Source organism: Lampetra fluviatilis, chromosome 56 (assembly GCF_964198595.1).
Source record: "Lampetra fluviatilis chromosome 56, kcLamFluv1.1, whole genome shotgun sequence".
In the NCBI taxonomy this organism is placed as follows: domain Eukaryota; kingdom Metazoa; phylum Chordata; class Hyperoartia; order Petromyzontiformes; family Petromyzontidae; genus Lampetra; species Lampetra fluviatilis.
The window spans coordinates 3,517,830-3,536,589 of record NC_136330.1 but is presented as its reverse complement, the minus strand read 5'-3'; the positions used below and the strand labels follow the sequence as shown (position 1 = coordinate 3,536,589).

Sequence of the window (18,760 nt, the reverse complement as noted above, 5' to 3'; positions counted from 1 at the left end):
GGTAAAGTCACGTAGGTAAAAAATTAAAAAAATTAAATGTATTATTTATTTTGTATTAATTTTTATTTAATTTTTTACCTGCATGACTTTACCGAAAAAAACTAAGAGTATCAAGGAGAGACATTTTTTTCGAATCCGCTAAAACAAAAACACCCCTCAATATTTCAAGAGCCGCAATGCAACGCGGTCAATATACGAGACGGTGGTGCTCCTTAATAAAATAACGTCACAGGAATCGGTCCTTAGAGAGCCCGCCGCGTGCGGCTCCGTCTCCGCGGGTTGCCGGCCCCTGCTCGCCTTTGTGGTTTGGAGGATTCGGCGCTCTCACCGCGGCAGCACGAGTTCCAATCCCAGGGAACGAGTCTTCCCCCGTACCTCCGACGAGCGCGGCTGGCTACGTACGGCGCGAAAGACGCTCAGCGTGCTTATGTCCGTACGACGGACTCCCTTGCATGACTTTGACCCCCACGTGTTCCACCGGCGGTACAGCAGGAAGGGGGTCTTGCCGAGAAACCCGGCGACCTCGCTGTCCCCTTGCGAGCGTTGTCCGACTGTCACCTGCCACCTGTTTACTCCCATGTGACAATAATCTTTATAGTTAATGACAAACGTACATTTCTAATCCGGAATAATAACACCGGGAATGTGCCCCACCTCCAGACGGCCGCAGCAGCGCATCTGGCAGCAGTGTGCCAGTCCACGGGTACTCTCTCTCTGCGTGATGAGTACGTGGGTTTCCGCGCGAGCCTGCGGGTCTCTTGCGGATGTCTGTGCCGCGTTGATCTTAGCACAGACCGCGCAAATCGGAGGTGCGAATCTGGCGAGGCGAGCGGCATTTTAGTCTGGAGGTGGCGGTCGGAATGCACGACGGGTTTTTGCACGACGTGGCGAACAGCGAAGGCTGGCGGGGGAATTGGAACCGCACACGCCGGTAATATTCACACCTCCCCCCCCCCCCCCCCCCATCATGCCTTGCATGCTTGACATGCGATCACCGACATTGCACGTTCATTGTGCTCTTCTCAGACTTGCCCCCCGCCGCCCCGAGGGTAGCGTGGTTGGTACGCGTCGCTGCACTGTACGTCCGCGACACCACACCCGTGCTTCCCGCCTGCGCCAGTCTGCACGGGCCGAACGCGGTGAAGTCATAATCGCCACGACCCGCACGGCGCACGAGGGGGGGGCCCAGCCTCCCTCCATCATCCAGCAGTGGATTGAGAAATGGCCATACGCGTGGCAGTCCGTGTGTACGCACGTGCGTGTGTGTGTGTGCGCGTGTGCCGTATGCCGAACTTCTTTTCGCACCGCACGCAGCCAACCGTGCTCGTTCGGACGACTTAGAAATGTTCCACAGTGTCGTTTTGAGTTTCTTGTTTGGCCAGTAGTTTAAATTTACTTGCCCAGGGTTTTTCTTCCCCGCAGGAAGACAACGCTACACTGTACTCTGTACTGTACGTCGGTGGTTCTCGTCCTGTTTGGCATGGCGCCCCCGTGCCCAACAACGATCACAGGTCCCCGTGCTGCCCGCTGTGCCCCCCCCCCCCCACTGGCCCCCCACAAATTAGTAAAGGCACTGCAAGATCTGACCGGTTGCCGAACGAACAACGCCGTCGTGAGGTCGCAATCGTTCCAAACGCAAAGTGCTTCTCGCCACAAATGAGCCCCCACGATGCGTCGCTGATCTCGTCGAAGGAGCGTAAACCATCGTAGCGCCAACTCCGGTCATTCTCGCAGCAGCAGCAGCGGCTTTTAGCTGCTAGCTGCATCACGCGCGGCGCTTTCAGATGGGCTTCTGCGGCCGTCTGGAACGCTCTTTTTTCCGATATTAAGAAGCCACTGGGAGCTATGCACTTTTTTATCATCGTCTAGATTGAAAACGAATTTCTTTAGAACCGCTTTTTTGTGCTTACTTTGTTGTTCTTTACCCCGCACCGCCGATTAGCACGGTTGGTTACATACGGCGTGAAAGAAGCTATACACACATACACACAAGGCCTCAAGACTACACGGAGATCACGTGAGCACGCCTCGGGTCAACGCAAGCAGCATTTAGAAAGACACCCGTTTCATGTTGTGTACAAGCTTGTTTTGTAGCCGAAACTATAGAGCTGACGTTGCTGGCACGCATTCAAAAATGTTCCTGCACTGTATCCATGCTGCAGCCCCCCCCCCGTCCATTCCCGTCCCCCAAGTGCATTGAGAACCACTGCTAACACATTGTCCTGCGGAAGGAGCTGGTAGGAACGTTGGGTTGCTCGGTCAACATCGGCGTGGTGTATTCCGCAAATATGCCCGACTGTGACAGCGGGCACAAGCCGGCGTGAGTAGGTTAAACGTTGAGTTTTATAAGGGCACCACGGGGTGACCAGCCCCTCCCCTCCCACTCCCCACCCAGCCCCTCTCCACCCAGCCCCTCCCCACCCAGCCCCTCCCCACCCTCCCCACCCAGCCCCTCCCCACCCTCCCCACCCAACCCCACCCTCCCCACCCAGCCCCTTCCCACCCTCCCCTCCCCACCCAGCCCCTCCCTCCCCACCCAGCCCCTCCCTGCACGACGGACACAATAATCCCCTGTGGGCTGGTGTAACCGAGAGGTTCCTACCAGTATAATTTTTTCCTTTTTTTAACCAACACCGATGGGATTGATGCTTCTGCTGTTGTCGCAATACCATCAAGGTACCGGCAGGTGTCACCAAACGAGATTTCCCCCCTCCCCCTCCTCTTCCACTGCCGGCCAACAACTTCGCTGAAGTTCAGAGTCCATTTTTGGCAAATCTTTTTTAGGCCACGCATTTTGCGTCTAAAAGACCGTGAGAGGGATCCAACTCACCCGCCCAAGCGTGTAATCCTATACGAGCAACTCCCCACTGCATCGGAACCGTGTCTGGGTTGGGTGGGGTGGGGGGGCGATTGCTTGCGGCCGTGAACTCGGTGGGTTTGTATTTACCCTCGGCGATTTGAATAAGAGCCCAGCCGCTTTGCGTGACCCCGTTTAATCCCGTGTGGGTGGACCAATTTCCCGGACAGACCCGTTGGGACGGGGACATGGGAGCATTATCAATGAGCCGGGTATATTTTATTAAGGATGTACACTTTTGGTTTTGTTAAATGACGTGGGTCTTTGCAATGTCAGACGTGCCTGAAAGTCGCCACGTTTATTGCGCGTCAGCGGTGTGTGTGTGTGTTCTCTGCGGCTTACGAGCGGTGAGCGTTGCTCGTGCGAATTTGTTTCTACATAGGTTGCGGTTAAGATTGTTCAACGTGAATTTGATATGTATTTAGGAATATTGTCTTTGTAACCAGGCACTGTTGGTTGTGCCTCTGTTTTTTTTCTTTGTCATTCCCGTCATCCACAGCACTCTTCTTTACAACTTTTAAGCGGTCCCTAAGGTCTCGCCCCTGCCACCTAACGTACCTCGCCCGCTACCCACATTCCCTCGCTTCAGCTCCGTAACACATGACTAAACTCAAAACTAAAACTTTTTTTTTCACCAGGTAAGGCCCGCTGAGCTGTGTAACTCTTTTTCAGAAGCGACCTCGCCACAAATCGTAGCTCAGCGAAGGTGGCTTATCACGTGGACATTTCTAGCAGCCATGTGCTGTAAACGCGTGACGTTGATTCTAAATGGAGAGGGAAAAAACCGGAGGAGCCTGAGGAAAAAAAAATCCACACGAGCACAGAGAGAGAGAGACACCTCAAACTCCAATTATACAGCAGCAGGCGTCGGGACTGGGATCGAACCCACGACCTCCCGTATACCAGGCGAGGTAGTTAACATCTCCTAGCCACTGTGGCGTCGGGGTCCAGGGATCGAACCCACGACCTCCTGTATACCAGGCGAGGTAGTTAACATCTCCTAGCCACCGTGGCGTCGGGGTCCAGGGATCGAACCCACGACCTCCTGTATACCAGGCGAGGTAGTTAACATCTCCTAGCCACCGTGGCGTCAAGGTCCAGGGATCGAACCCACGAACTCCTGTATACCAGGCGAGGTAGTTAACATCTCCTAGCCACCGTGGCGTCAGGGTCCAGGGATCGAACCCACGACCTCCTGTACACCAGGCGAGGTAGTTGACATCTCCTAGCCACCGTGGCCGTCAGGCGAGACGGCGCAATCAAATAGCGGTGCCCCCCAGACTCATCCTGCGCTTGTCTGCCCTCTCATAAGTAGGCTTTACCTGGTCAAATAAAAAAAAATAGTTTACTTTTAATTGGGGGGAGGGGAGCTGAACCAAAAGGGAAAAGGCCAGGGGGGGAGGGGGGAGCAAAGAGACAGAGAAGGGGCAGGATTAAATAGAAAACAGGGGGAACATAGACATAGAGTAGGGAGAGAGGGGGTAGAGAGAGAGGGGGTAGAGAGAGAGAGGGGGGAGGGGTAGAGAGGGGGGGGGGTAAGAAGGAGGAGAGCAGAGCGTGAAATCTTTCATTTAAACGGGGGGGGGGGGGCACATAAAGCAAAGCATTGAAATAAAAACAAGAAAAACTAAATGAAGAAACGAAGCAAAGTGGCGACTACACCGAGCATCTTCTTGTTTCCTCTGATCGTAGAAAAAAGAGAGGGAGGGAGAGAGGGAGGGAGGGAGAGAGGGACGGAGAGGGTGGGAGGGAGAGGGTGGGAGGGAGAGGGTGGGAGGGGGAGGGAGGGAGGGAGGGAGGGAGAGAGGGACGGAGAGGGTGGAGAGGGAGGGAGGGAGGGAGGGAGGGAGGGAGGGAGGGAGGGAGGGAGGGAGGGAAGAACTCCTCCAGAGTGATGAAGCTCACACTTGTCGGGGCCCCGTATCTTGCACATGAAGGGCCTTATTGTCAGTCGACAGCTGGATGAGTTCTGCCCGTGGCCGTGTGCGGGTCACGGGGGGTTGCTTGTGACCGAACTTAGCGAATCCGTGTGAATCGATGCATTGTCGCGCTTCTGATTAAAGAAGAGAAGTTTTTTTTTTCCCCCCTCCAGGCGCATTGGTATGTTGCCGTGGCTTTTTTTATTTTTTAACGCAGGCTTTTATTTAATAATCAAAAAACAAAGACTTGAGCAAATGGACGTGTACATGTGCCCCGGTGGCGAGATGTTAACTCCCTTGCCTGGTATGCAGGAGGTCGTGGGTGAGATCCCGACCCTGACGCCTGCTGCTGTATATTTGGTGTTTGTGTGTCTCTCCCAGTTTTTCCCTCCACATTTAGAATAATATGTTTAGAGTATTTGGCTGCTGTAAATTTCCACACGCACTGGTTTTTGTGCAATCTTTGGTGATGGGGCTGGCCATTGAACAAAGACGGGGGTGGTCACTGCATCGCGCGCTTTCAGATGCGCTTCTGCGACCGTCGGGATAGCTCTTCCTTCCGATATTAGGAAGCCACCTGAGCTATGCACTTTAAAATCTTAGATTAAACACTCTTTTGTTTAGAACCTCTTTTTGTGTTAAGTTTGTCCGTCCCCCATACCTACGACCAGTGTCGTCGACTACCTATGGTGCGAAAGAAGTGCAACATGCGTACATCAACTCGCTCACTGCGCTTGAGAACTCGGTTAAATCACGGGTGGCGAATGAAGCCTGGATTCACACCCAACCTCTTGGCGGTGGGAGCTCGACTCGGCGTTATGGAAACCCTAACCGGGCCACTTTCCGTCTCTCTCTGTCTCTCCCTCCGTCTCTCTCGATCTCTTTTTTTTTATGATCAGTGGAAACAAGAAGATGCTCGGTGTAGTCGGCACTTTGCTTGGTTCATCATTTCGTAATTTTTTTTTTACTTTGCTTTATGTAAACCCCCACCTCTCGCTCACTCTCTAGCTCACTCTCTCGGTCACTCTCTCGGTCACTCTCTCGCTCACTCTCTCGCTCACTCTCTCGCTCACTCTCTCGCTCACTCTCTCGCTCACTCTCTCGCTCAATCTCTCGGTCACTCTCTCGCTCACTCTCTCGCTCACTCTCTCTCGTTCTGCACGCAGCCCTTCTCGCAGTCCGACGGCCTCCGACGGGTAGCTCATATCAGCATGCAGAGCTCCCCGTCATCTGCCACCGAGCACATGGCCTCCTCCATCGCCCACTGCTCCTTAAAGGCCGGCACGGCGTGGGTCAACTGCGCACGGCGGAACTCCAGCCACACCCTGGCTCCATCTTTACGTCTCCCATCTCTCTTTCTCTGTCTCCCAACAGGTGCTGCGAGCCCAGGAGGCCGGCTACAAGGCTGCCATCGTGCACAACATCAACTCGGAGCAGCTGGTCACCATGTCATCCGACGACGGTACGCGCCTGCACGCGCTTCCGCTCGTCACCGCTCGCGCCCGGGATTAGCGCCGTCTCGCGCGTCGGGAGGAGGGAGCCGTGGGGGCGGGGGGTAATTGGGGGCGAGAATGAGGGGGTGGAGGGTTTGAGCCACCGGGGTCTGTTTGCTCGACGCACATGTACACATGCACAGACCTTTCGACAATCTTACTGCTGGATGGAGGCCTACTCACGCTGCGTGGTTACTGGGGGGTTATTTGACCGTCTGTCAATATGTTGAAGTTATTTTCTCAAAGCAAGTGTCGCTGACAAAGGCGGGCATGCCCAGATGTTATAGGTTGTGACTGACTAGCTGATGTATTTTGAACTCTTTTTGCACTGTTAATTAGCCAAAGGATGATAAACTAAACACAAGAAGCAGTTTTTTAAAAGTGCAAAGCTCCCAGTGGGTTCCTAATAGCGAAAGGACGAGCGTTCCAGACGGTCGCGGGTTAGCGAAGACGTTGGAGCATAGAAGTACAGTATAACGATGGATTTTTCCGCACTGCACACGATGTGGCCGCACAGACCTACAGCAGCAGCTGTTACGCACGCACGGTGATCGCTCCACCATACACCACACCACTGTCCAGGCTCAAACCGGCTTGGCTTCCACGTGACGTCGTGTCAATAAAGGACTCGGTTAGATATAATCCGGGAGGCCACGTTGTCGGTCCTGCGATGTTTTTAGACATTCTAAATTTGACGTGATCATTTTTAGTTCGGTAGGATTGCTGCAACGGGCCAAAAAGACCCTGAAACTCGGATACTTTGAAAGCGCCTTATTTAGCAGCGAGCGGTCGCGTAACGAACTTCCCCCATCTACCAAGCCACCTTTCAAGGAGCAGCTGTTTCCTATTTAATTTTTTTTGGAACGACCCATACCGTCGGGGTGGTGGGGTGGGGTGGGGGGGTGCTATCAGGCTTTGCGCGTGTCCTCAGGATATTATCCATAGCTCCTGCTGCTGCCTTGAGTATCGTGAGCTGGGTCAGGGGTTGGAAGGGTGCAAATGTGCGTAGCCTTTTATGGGGTGGCTGGGAGCACGCGCGCTCAAGCAGCTGTTTGAGCGCGCAGCAATGCAGACTGGGGATTATTTTACCAGAAGTTTTTTTTATTGAAGAGGAAAAAGACAAAACTAGGGGGACGGTACAGAGTACGGTCAGACCCAGTTGAGATGGGTGGAACGGGAGAGGTACGTGTGTGTGTGTGGTTTTTATTTTTTTCAGACCGTACGTAACTAATCGTGCTAATCGGAGGTCCGAGGGAGGACAGCAACCTAACACACGAAAATCAGTTTCTAAAGAAATGGCTTTTCAATCTAGTTGATTTAAAAGTGCATAGCTCCGGTTGGTGTCCTAATATCGTGAAGGAAGAGCGTTCCAGACGGCCAGCCAGAAGCCGCTACGAGCAAGCGTAACGGAGGAACACCAAGAGGCCGAGTTTGGGTTCCACATAGGAGGGTTAATAGTTGCGTACCGATGTATGTTGACCTTATGAGTGGGAGAGACGCAGTGTAAGAGGGGGTGATGCTTTGAGGAGCGGCGTTGTACGGTGGCAGACAAATGAAAGGGTGTGGTTGTGTGCGTTGAAAGGGTGTGGTTGTGTGCGTTGCGGAGGTCGGGTGACTCCACTGGGCTGGTGGTGGTAATCGGTGAGCGCGTGTCGATCGAGTGAGGGTATATCTGGTGGGGCAACTACGAGGAGGGGATGTGTCATCGGTGGGAGAGCGTGGGTGCGCGACGTGCGGTGACGAGCGCCGCAAAGCAACGATTCGTGCAACCCGGGGCGGGATGGTAAAGCCGCGGGGGGGGGGGCACCATGAAACGCACGTGGAATTGACACTCAAGTTCCAGCCGGAACACCGACACAGGGCATCCTGAAGTGGTTTAACCGTCGGGGGTTTCATGGACTTGCGTGAACGAGATGGGAAAAAAACGAAATGCTGTTTTTTCGCATGACGGGGCAGATGGCTCGGGGGGGGGGGGGGTCGGGGCACGTTGCCGTCACCGTTGAGGGCCTGGGTTCGAATCTGGGTATCAGCCGCACGTGACCGAACGTGGATCTCAAGAGCAGAGGTCGCAACCGGGTACCCGATACCCGTACCCTACCCGATACCAGGGTCGCAAACGGGTACCCATTTGCGACCCTGGTGCGGCCGGGTACGGGTACGGGTAGGCCGTGAGTCACTGGTGAGTAACCGTTTGTCACTCATTTCGGGTAGGGTACGGGTAGGGAACGGGTACCTGTACCCGGCTGGGTACGGGTACGGGTACCCATTTGCGACCCTGGTGCGGCCGGGTACGGGTAAGGAATCAAAACCCGTTTGTGACCTCTGCTCAAGAGTGGCCGGTTGATGTTCTCCAACGATTGGCACAAAAAAAATCTTGTCGAGTTACGTTTGGTTTGCTTTTAATTCGTTGAATTTCTTGCTGTGCTAATTGAAAATTATCGTATGAGAAAAATAAAATTAGGATTTACTCTTTCTGGCAATAAAACAGGTGTTAAGATGTTCAAACACCAAACAGAAACCTTTTGCAAGGTGTTTGATCATCTTAACACCTCCTGTATTATAGCCAGAAAGGGTGAAACCTATTCTTATTTTTTCATACTTTGATCCTGGAAAAAAGGTCTCATTTAAAAAAAAAAATTGGTTTTCAACTGCCCGCAATGGACGTTCCTTACGAGCAATCATCATGCCTGATAAAGTGAAGGTATTTTCTGAAGTGGTTCCACAACATATCCTTACACGGGCCGTTATGTAAAACACACGGTTACGCTGTTCTGCGAGCGTTCCTAACGGACGCTACGTCGCATGGCACGATGGCATTATCACCACACTTGGAATAAAATTAAATATTTGTTTAACCCCCCCTCCGCCCCTCCCGCAAGGCTTACATTTTACCCCAAGACAGAACGGATCAGCATTCCGTCGTCGCTGTCGTTTCGTTCGTCGACGATAGCGGGTGGCCCGACTAGGAGCAGGAGGGGGAAGGGTGGGTAGCGAGTGGGGGAGCGACACTCGCCCGCTCGATGTGGGACAGGTGCCGCTCGGAGCCAGCGTTTGAACAGCTGCTCGACTGTAATTGGTGTCCCCGGCTATCGACTGGGCCGTTGCCGTATCGTCCGCGTGCTCAAAGCCGTCGACCCCCTCGCACCCCCCGCCCAGCCCGCCCGCCTCTCGCGCTTCCGCCGTGGGAGGGATATCGGGTTTGTGCCCCCTTGCACCCCTCTGGATAATCTCTGGCAGGGCGAATGCGGAACAGGAAAGGGCTCTCCTGTTGCGTCGTGCCGCCCACGCCATTCTGAACTAAACTAAAAAAATGTTTTCGATTTGAAGCTTTCGTGACTGCAGGAATTCATCTTCTTGGTTCTTTCGGTAAAGTCACATAGAAGGGAAGTAATAAAATGTAAAAAATTAAAAAATAAATAAATAAATACAACATAATAAAATAATTCTACGACGTTTCGGCTACAACGCAAGCAGCCGTCTTCAGGTGAAGAATGAAACACTGCCAAGCTTGGAGCGTATATATAAGCTGGGTTGGAGGTGGAAGAAGAGCGCCTTGACAAAATAATTTGCATATCAATAGGAATTTAGCATATTTATGGAAAATGCATAGGAGGTGGGCGGGGGCGTTTCAAAGTCATATTATGCCCGTGCATTATGCAGGATTAGCAAAAATTGTTTACCAGTCAAGGCCCACTGAGCCATACGGCTCTTTTTCAGGAGTGACCTGGCCACCAACGATAGCTCACCGAAGTGGCATTATCACGTGTCGGGTGGTGGAGGGTTACGACACATTCATAAATAACGCGATCTAACCCAAAAACCTTTATTATGAGACAAATTACTCTTGACGCATGTTTCTAAACGTGGAGGGAAAACTCGGAGGACTCAGAGAAAAATCGACGCCACCACGGGGAGCACGTGCCAACTCCAAATATGCAGCAGCAGGCGTCAGGGTCTGGACCGAACCCGCGACCTCCTGCATACCAGGCGAGGTAGTTAACATCTCCTAGCCACCGCTGCGTTTGTTGTTCACGACGCTTCGTGCAAGGTCCCGAGTCGACGGCGTAGAGACCCTCCACGCGCGGGTTGTCTGGTCGCGCGCACGCAGAGCCGTTTTGTTGATCCGCTGCTGGATGACGGCCTCGCCACGCCGTTGCGAGGCCGTGAGAATGTTTGAGCAGGTTTCTGCGCGCACACAGATCGGCGCGCGCGGGTGGGGACGATTTGGTGAAGGCGGAGAGCATAGACGTTTTTAAATTGGTAGGAACCTCCTGGTTACACCAGCCCACAGGGGATTATTGTGTCAGTCCGTTGTGCAGGGAGGGGCTGGGTAGGGAGGGTGGGTGGGAAGGGGCTGGGTGGGGAGGGTGGGGAGGGGCTGGTGGGGAGGGTGTGGAAGGGCTGGGTGGGGAGGGTGGTGCTGGGTGGGGGGTGGGGCTGGGTGGGGAGGGGCTGGTCACCCCGTGGTGCCCTTATAAAACTCAACGTTTAACCTGCTCACGCCGGCTTGTGCCCGCCCTCACGGTCGGACATATTTGCGGAATACACCACGCCGCCGTTGACCCTGCAGGCCATTGACCGAGCAACCCAACGTTCCTACCAGCTCCCTCCGCAGGAATGCGTTTATTCAGGTCCGTTGGCCCATCAACCCTCCTAGCAATGTTTCCTGCCCAAGCTCGCTTGCTATTCTGAACAGTGAGAATGATGTCATTGACCTGAATGTTTTCTAATCCACGTGTTCCACTTTCCGTCTCTCTGTGCAATGACAATCATGCAATATCCATGCACACCTTGAAGATTTTGGTCCGTATTGTTCGGTCGTGACCAAGTTTCTTAACCATATGTTCATGATTATTATTCACTACTCGCTGAAGGCCTTCGTCATATGCCGTATCACGGGGAATATTTTGACTATACTTCACCGCACTTTTCATTGTGGGCCATTTGTTTAAAATAAAAGTACATGTATAATGTTAACAATGTAACGTGATGTTTTATTATATTATGCAATTATTAATATATCAAAATAAATTATTACGCTTACGATTCCTGCATTAAAAATAGTGTGTAATTTATGTTCAACTGCTATCTTGGGCTTATAGAGAGTCGGAACAATACAGACGATATGGCAAGGCCCCACCGCTTTTTCGCTCCACATTTAGAATCAACGTCGCGCGTTTAGAATATTTGGCTGCTATAAATTTCCACATCATAAGCCACTTGGTTGAGCCTATAATTTGTGGCCACGTCGCGTTTTAAAAACGAGCTATTACAGCTCAGTGGGCGTTACCTGGTTAAATAAAAAATGGTTTAGTCTTAGCTTGTTTTGAGTGTCTTCTCGAATGCTTTACGCGCGCTTTAATTATACCCGTGGTCGTTTGTTCTGCCTCTTGTCTTGCAGTGACCATCTTCAGACAGATAATAATTCCATCGGTGTTCGTTGGCGAGACAGCGGGTCTTCTCCTGAAGACCTACTACTCGTACAGCGATAAGTGCGTCCTACCAACAACAACAAAAACCCCCTTCATTGCCCTTCCGTCGGTTTACGCACCGTTCGCGTAACGCGTCTCGACGGTCAGAATCGCCGTCGCGAGAAACGCGCCGCCGCCTGCTGCGTGCGTGGGACCTACTTATTGCGCTGCGTGGCACCGCAGGGCACGCGACGGGATGTCGGTGGTGGCTCTGTAATGTCCACTTCCACGGGCTGTTCTTTCACGCCATAGGGGTTGCACTGCTCTGCGAGCGATCCGCACGGATTCGGCGTCACGTGACGTGACGGCGCTAGCGATCGGGATCAGCTTGGGGGTGAAGAAAAAGACTAAACGTTTAAAGGTTTGAATGGATTACGTTAGATTGTGCTGCGGTTGGGGTAGGTTCTCGACTGACACGACAAGTCGGTTGAGTGAGGTGAGGGACTTGGCTGTACGTGTGTCTTGGTGTGACATGGTGACCCCGTGATGTCACAAAGGGTTCAGAGGTCATTCCGGTTAAATATGTGCCCCGTACAATCTGTCTGACAAGTTACCCCTCCTGAATGAATCGCAACCACGCTGTGTGGATGCTTTAGACCATCGAAGAGCGATGTCATCTCGGGACACGTGGTAGAAATATCTGTCAATGCAAGTTCCTCTTGTACGTATGTTGAATGTACGTATGTTGTATGTTGGATGTACGTAGCCAACCGTGCTGTTAGGAGGTGCGGGGGAAATGACACAAAAGGCAGCTGTAAAGAATTGAGTTTGTCAATCTAGATGATTTAAAAGTGCATCGTAGCTCCAGTGGCTTCCTAGTATCGGATGGAAGAGCGTTCCAGACGGCCGCAGAAGCGCACCTGAAAGCCCCCCCCCTCCCATGACCGAGGCGCGTTTGCATATTGCCGTGCGCTTTGCGCAGCTAATGCCGCATGTGAAAGTCCTGGGTCAGAAAGACAACAACAACAACGGTTCCCTCGCCCCTTGTTTAAAGAGTCCCCGACGAGAGTTTTCTCAAGCCACCCCCCCACCCTCGGGTTCGCCGTGAGCTCACCGGGGAGAACCTCCGGTGCGGCCGCGTCTTTAGCGGCGAGCGGCAGCAAGCGCAACCGCCGCGCGGCGGCGCGTTGTCGTTATTCCCAAGAAAGCGCCGAGCGTCGTCGGCCGACGGGAAACCACCCAAGGCTACTCACTCCCATTGTACTCCCCGCGGGTCACCCCGTTGTTTGTCGTGGTTCAGCGATAGTTTTTAAGCCCGTGCGTGTTTTTTTTGGGGGATTTAATAATGAAATAACGCTCGCTTGCAAGCGTCCGGGCGGGAGAGAGCGGAAATAACTCGCGGCGAGTCGGCTTTCCTAACGGACACGGGTGACCGTGTGTCCGGAAGGGACCCCGATTTAAAACATTTCTGCAATCGGCGTTTCCATCGTAAATGATTATATGCCTACGGTGACTGGGCCTTAAGTCAAAATTTAACCGCCTCTATGGGGGGAGGGTTTATGGGTACAAACTCGGCAATCACTGGAAGGACGTTATCCACCCGTTCAAGTCATGACTGGCTGTTATGTTCACTTTCTATCTACGTGACTTTACCGAAAGAACCAAGTAATATTATTATTATTTCACCAGGTAAAGCCCACTGAGACTAGGACGGACAAAGTTTAGTTTATTGAACTTAATTTGGAGCTTTCGTGACTGCAGGAATTACTCTTTGGTTTAGTTTATTGATCGGCTAACGTAAAGTCTCGGCTAAATCGCCTCGTCCACAATGTTGTCCTGTTGTATATACAGGGTGCTTCAACAAATGTTAACAACTAACATGCCACTATCGTTTTTAATGGGAAAAGAACGGATAATGCACTGTAACATGGTCACAAATGTAATGTTTAATAGCTACAAAAAGTCAAAGAGCCTCCACTTGTCCGCCATCATTGTCAACGCACGCCTGGAACCCTCTCCATGTGGTCTACAGAGCCCGGCACATTTGCTGTGGTATTGTCGAAAATTATCAGACGTTTCGATTTAAAGCTTTCGTGACTGCAGGGATTCATCTTCTTGGTTCTTTCGGTAAAGTCACGTAGAAGGGAAGTAATAAAATAATAAAAATAAAACATAATAAAATAATTCTCACGACGTTTTGGCCACAATGCAAGCAGCCGTCCTCAGGTGAAGACGGGCCTCGCGCTAAATGCTTTAAATCTATCAATTCCGGTTCAGTGATTCTGCACTTGCTCTATTACTATAGTACTATACCACCTTAAACTTTTATGAACGGCTGGGTGTTTAAGGTTTAGCGATTTGTCATATTTTCTGGCTGCATAGCAAATGGAGAAATACAATTACTTTACTATGCAAGTTAAAAATGTGTGTTTTAATATTTATGTTTTTATTTATTTAGGGCCCCTTTATAATAACATCGTGCTACAGGCCCCGCACCAGCATAATCCGGCACTGAACGTGGCGAGTTATTTTTGGAAATGCGTTTTGTTGTGCATCCCCCCCACCACACCCCCGACCCCCCCAACTTCAGCCGGTTGGTGTTTGCTCGCTTAATTGTTATTTGTTTTGAGTGAAATTACATCTGCACCACCGATGTGTCACCTGCCGGGTAAGGTCGGGCTGTGTGTGTGCGCGCGCGCGATGGTGGCCCAGTCTGACACAGCTGGAGGATCGTAGAAAATGGGGGAGGGAAGGGGACGGTATCCTTGCCTCACTCTGACGAGGACTTGCGAATAGCTGCGGCAGGCCACACGTTAATCCCATTCCCACGGTGGCTAGGAGATGTTGACTACCTAGCCTGGTATGCAGGAGGTCGTGGGTTCGATCCCGACCCTAATGCCTGCTGTATATTTGGAGTTTGTATGTCTCTCTCTCTCATCATCATCACGGTCGCCTGGTATGCAGGAGGTCGTGGGTTCGATCCCGACCCTGACGCCTGCTGTATATTTGGAGTTTGCGTGTCTCTCTCTCTCATCATCATCACGGTCGCCTGGTATGCAGGAGGTCGTGGGTTCGATCCCGACCCTGACGCCTGCTGCTGTATATTTGGAGTTTTCGTGTTCTCGCTGTGGTCGCGTGGATTTTTCTCCTCCGGTTTTTCTCACCACATTTTTGAAACATGCGTTTTTTGAGTATTTGGCTGCTGTCAATTTCCACATGATGATAAGCCACTTCGTTGAGCTATCATTTGTGGCCAGGTCACTTCTGAAAAGAGCTACATAGCTCAGTGGGCCTTACCTGGTAAAATACAAAATAGTTTGAACTTCTTTCGCACCGTACGTAGCCAACCATGCTAATCGGAGGTGCGGGGGAAGGACAACAAACTAAACACAGAAAGCAGCTCTAAGGAAACGAGTTTTCAATCTGGATGATTTAAAACTCCAGTGGCTTCCTAATATCGGAAGAGCGTTCCAGACGTCCGCAGAAGCGCACCCAAAAGCGCCCTTGAACGTCTTTGCTCCACGGCTCGCCAAAAGCCGCCGCCGCTGCAAGGATGACCGGAGGTTCGCGCGACGATGGCGTACGCTCCCTGACGACATCGGCGAGGTTCCCGCGGTTCATCTGCGGCAAGCGCTCTGCGCTGCGTGGAACGAGCGCGACCTCGTAACGCGTTCGTTCGGCGACCGAAAATTTAGCCCGACGCGCCGCGGTGGTTCGTGCTTGCGAACGTCGTCCATCCGTCCGCCGCGAGGCCCCCCCCCCCGTTGAACTCGGCCCGCGTGCTGTACCCCCCCCTCCTCTCCGTCCGTCCGACCCTGGCAGTGCCGTCATATTCCTGGGAGCCAAGGACCCCTTCTCGCTGGAGTACCTCTTCATCCCATTCCTCGTCATCGTCGGCCTGTGCCTCGTGATCCTGCTCGTGTTCGGGGTACGTGGCGTGCCGGCGCGTAGCCCCCCGACTCACAACGTTTGTTCTATATTTGAAGCTTTCGTGACTGCGAGGATTCATGCGCTTAGGTTTTTTCGGTAAAGTCACGTAGGTAAAAAATTAAATTAAAAGTTAATAATGGAAATAAAATAAAATAATGAATCATTATTAACTTTTAATTTTATTTTGCACAACGTTTGCTCACCTGGGTGGGGGGAGGGGGTTGGAGGGGGGCTGGAAGTTGTCGATAGTTCAATGTTAATGCGCCAATTTATTGAGGGGCTACTGCTGTGTGTCATCTTGGTGTGGTCTGGGACTGTTATGCTTTTTCTGTCTTGCCCAGTATTGATAAATCGGACATATATATTATTAATTATTATTTGAAGCTCATATTTAGTCACTTGCTTACCTTTCTCCATATTTTCGCCACTCCTATCGTGGTTTTATTTTGTACGTATTGCTTGCTGTCGTAAAACTGCTGACACACCCCCCCTCCCCGTCCATACTGGGACACCTTTGAAACAGAGCTTCATAGCTCATCGGATTTCCTCCTCTTGCAGTCACGATGAAGATTCTGATTCTGGTCGTCACGAGCTGCCCCCCTCTCTCCCCGACCCCCGCGCGTTGTCCCTGCCCCCCCCCCCCTCCCCCCCTCAGGTGGCGCGTTGCGTTCGTGAGCGCCGGCGAGCCCGCAGGAACCGGCTGAGCAAGCGGCAGCTCAAGAAGATCCCCATGCACCGCTTCGAGAAAGGTCACTCGCACCGCCCCGCCGCTCATCACCCTGCCGCTCCTCCTCCTCCTCACCCCGCCCCTCCTCACCCGGCCCCTCCTCACCCCGCCCCTCCTCACCCGGCCCCTCACCACCCCGCCCCTACTCACCCCGCCCCTCCTCACCCCGCCCCTCCTCACCCCGCCCCTCCTCACCCCGCCCCTCCTCACCCCGCCCCTCCTCACCCCGCCCCTCCTCACCCCAAGAAAGAGCTATATAGGTCAGCGGGCCTTACCTGGTAAAGTAAAAAAAGAGCTTTAAATAGTTCGTTTAAGGATTATTGTAAACCTAACAAACAAGGTGTGTGTAACAGCCGTTAACGAAACGCACGTGATAAACAATACTAAAAAAAACAGTGCAAACACAATATGAGAGCAAGAGGGTGCCAGAGAGAGAGTTAGGTACAGATGCAAGGTGGAAAAAATATTAAGTGCCCTCTGAGTGCGACAAAGATGCTTGCAGTGCCCAGATAAATATGATTCGCGGACCATTTCGCTAGTGGCAGGCCTCCAATGCGGCCACTGGCCGTATGAAATGAAGCCTGGCCTGTAGGCCTTAGGTTCCCTCAACCCTGTGCTTTGTTGTTGTTGTTGTGTCAAGCAGACGGCTTTGTCACGTATGTGGATGTACGTATATATGTTTGAACTTATTTCGCGCCATACGTAGCCAATCGGCGGTGCTCAAGAGCTGTGAATGGCCAGCGTGTTTTCTACGGTTTGTTTACTTTACCCCCCCCCTCCCTTCCCTCCAAATACGTTCAGCTTGTGCCACCAGCATCATGTCATGAAACAAGAAAAAAATTCCACTCGCAGCTGTAGCAGCTGGCAGTGTACCACCCTGTGTCATGGAATTACCTCTGAAACAACTTCAGTTATCCAGAGCAGGGACACGTGATCGGCTCGATTTTTTTTTTTACCGTTGCTTACATTCACGATCATGTAATAACAGTCTGTCGGGGGTGGGGCAGCTCATGCATGCGATTGTGTGTGTGTTTGTGCGCATTTGTGCGCACGCTTGTGTGAGCGCAAGTGCTCGAGTGTGGATTGTATCAATTTGTAACATTTGCAAAGGGCATTCCATCCAGCAACACTCGCCACGTTCGCACACAGTCGGTCCTGTTCGTCTTATTCAGCCGAGCCTGTCCAGGAACCCTCGCCCTCACTTGTAATGTTTCTTGGCGCGCGGTACGCATTCACCGCAGATCGTTCATTTGGCCAAGTCACGGCAAACAGTGACTCACTGTTGCAGAGAACACTGCCCCCGTGACCTTTCGTATCGGCAACACGACCAGACAGTGATGCTCGCGCGTTTCACCGACGCCTCCTCCCGTCTGCGCGCCATCTCCCGATCGTCGATGTCGGTATCGTTCGGCACGCCACTCAAGTTGCGCGGTAAATAGCGGGAGGCCTCGTCTGAGGGATGGATCCCAGGAAGAAGCCTGCGACTCGTCACTTGACAGGGCGAACCTTCCCCTCGGGGAGACGTTAGCCAGGGCAAACCGGGGGCGGCACCGGGTTCGCGCGGCCAAAAATCGCCCGCGCGTCACCCGCTCGGCACGCGGTTTGCCCCCGCCGTTTGGCAACGTGTTTCTGTCTGCGTGCCACGAGTTCCTCCTACGCCGGAACAAAAAAAAAGTGCTCCGTAAGTGTTTCGGCCAAACACCCTCCTGGACGACACCCTCCGAGCACAGGCCCGAGAATCGCGCGGAGCCTTCTCTCACCGGCCGTCTGGAACGCTCTTCCTTCCGATATCAGGAAGCCACCGGAGCTACGCACTTTGAAATCCTCTCGGTTGAAAACTAATTTCTTTAGAACTGCTTTTTTTGTTTTTAGTTTGTTGTCGTTCCTCCCGCACCTCCGATGAGCACGGTTGGCTGCGATAAGTGCGGATGAAGTATGGCCAAATCTCCTAGAGTTCGCCCGATTTAAGAAAAAATCTCAGAAGCTAAGCGGGTTTGAGCCTGGAGAGTGCTGTGATGGGCGGTCACCATGGAGATGAGGGTGCCAAGCCGCTGCACGGCTATTTTGTGGGCGGAAAGGGGAATTGCGCAGCATTATGGGGCGCCACGGTGGCTAGGAGATGTTAACTACCTCGCCTGGTGGACAGGAGGTCGTGGGCTCGATCCCGACTCTGACGCCTGCTACTGTATATTTGGAGTTTGCGTGTCTCTCTCTCTCATCATCATCGCAGTGGCTAGGAGATGTTAACTCCCTCGCCTGGTACGCAGGAGGCCGTGGGTTCGATCCCGACTCTGACGCCTGCTGTATTTTTGGAGTTTGCGTGTCTCTCTCTCTCATCATCATCACGGTGGCTATGAGATGTTAACTCCCTAGCTTGGTATGCAGGAGGCCGTGGGTTCGATCCCGACTCTGACGCCTGCTGT

General features: G+C 52.5%; 1 protein-coding gene across 2 annotated transcripts in view; it reads left to right on the top strand.

The window, feature by feature from the left end:
• The window catches only part of LOC144950087 (E3 ubiquitin-protein ligase RNF13-like), a 93,980-nt gene that overhangs the window by 34,887 nt on the left and 40,333 nt on the right, over nucleotides 1–18,760 (top strand). For both annotated transcript variants that reach the window (XM_078880107.1, XM_078880108.1), the window contains 4 exons: nucleotides 6,151–6,238; nucleotides 11,671–11,761; nucleotides 15,503–15,608; nucleotides 16,266–16,359. In XM_078880107.1, the coding sequence (XP_078736233.1) occupies nucleotides 6,151–6,238; nucleotides 11,671–11,761; nucleotides 15,503–15,608; nucleotides 16,266–16,359 (379 nt within the window). The remainder of the gene's footprint in view (nucleotides 1–6,150; nucleotides 6,239–11,670; nucleotides 11,762–15,502; nucleotides 15,609–16,265; nucleotides 16,360–18,760) is intronic.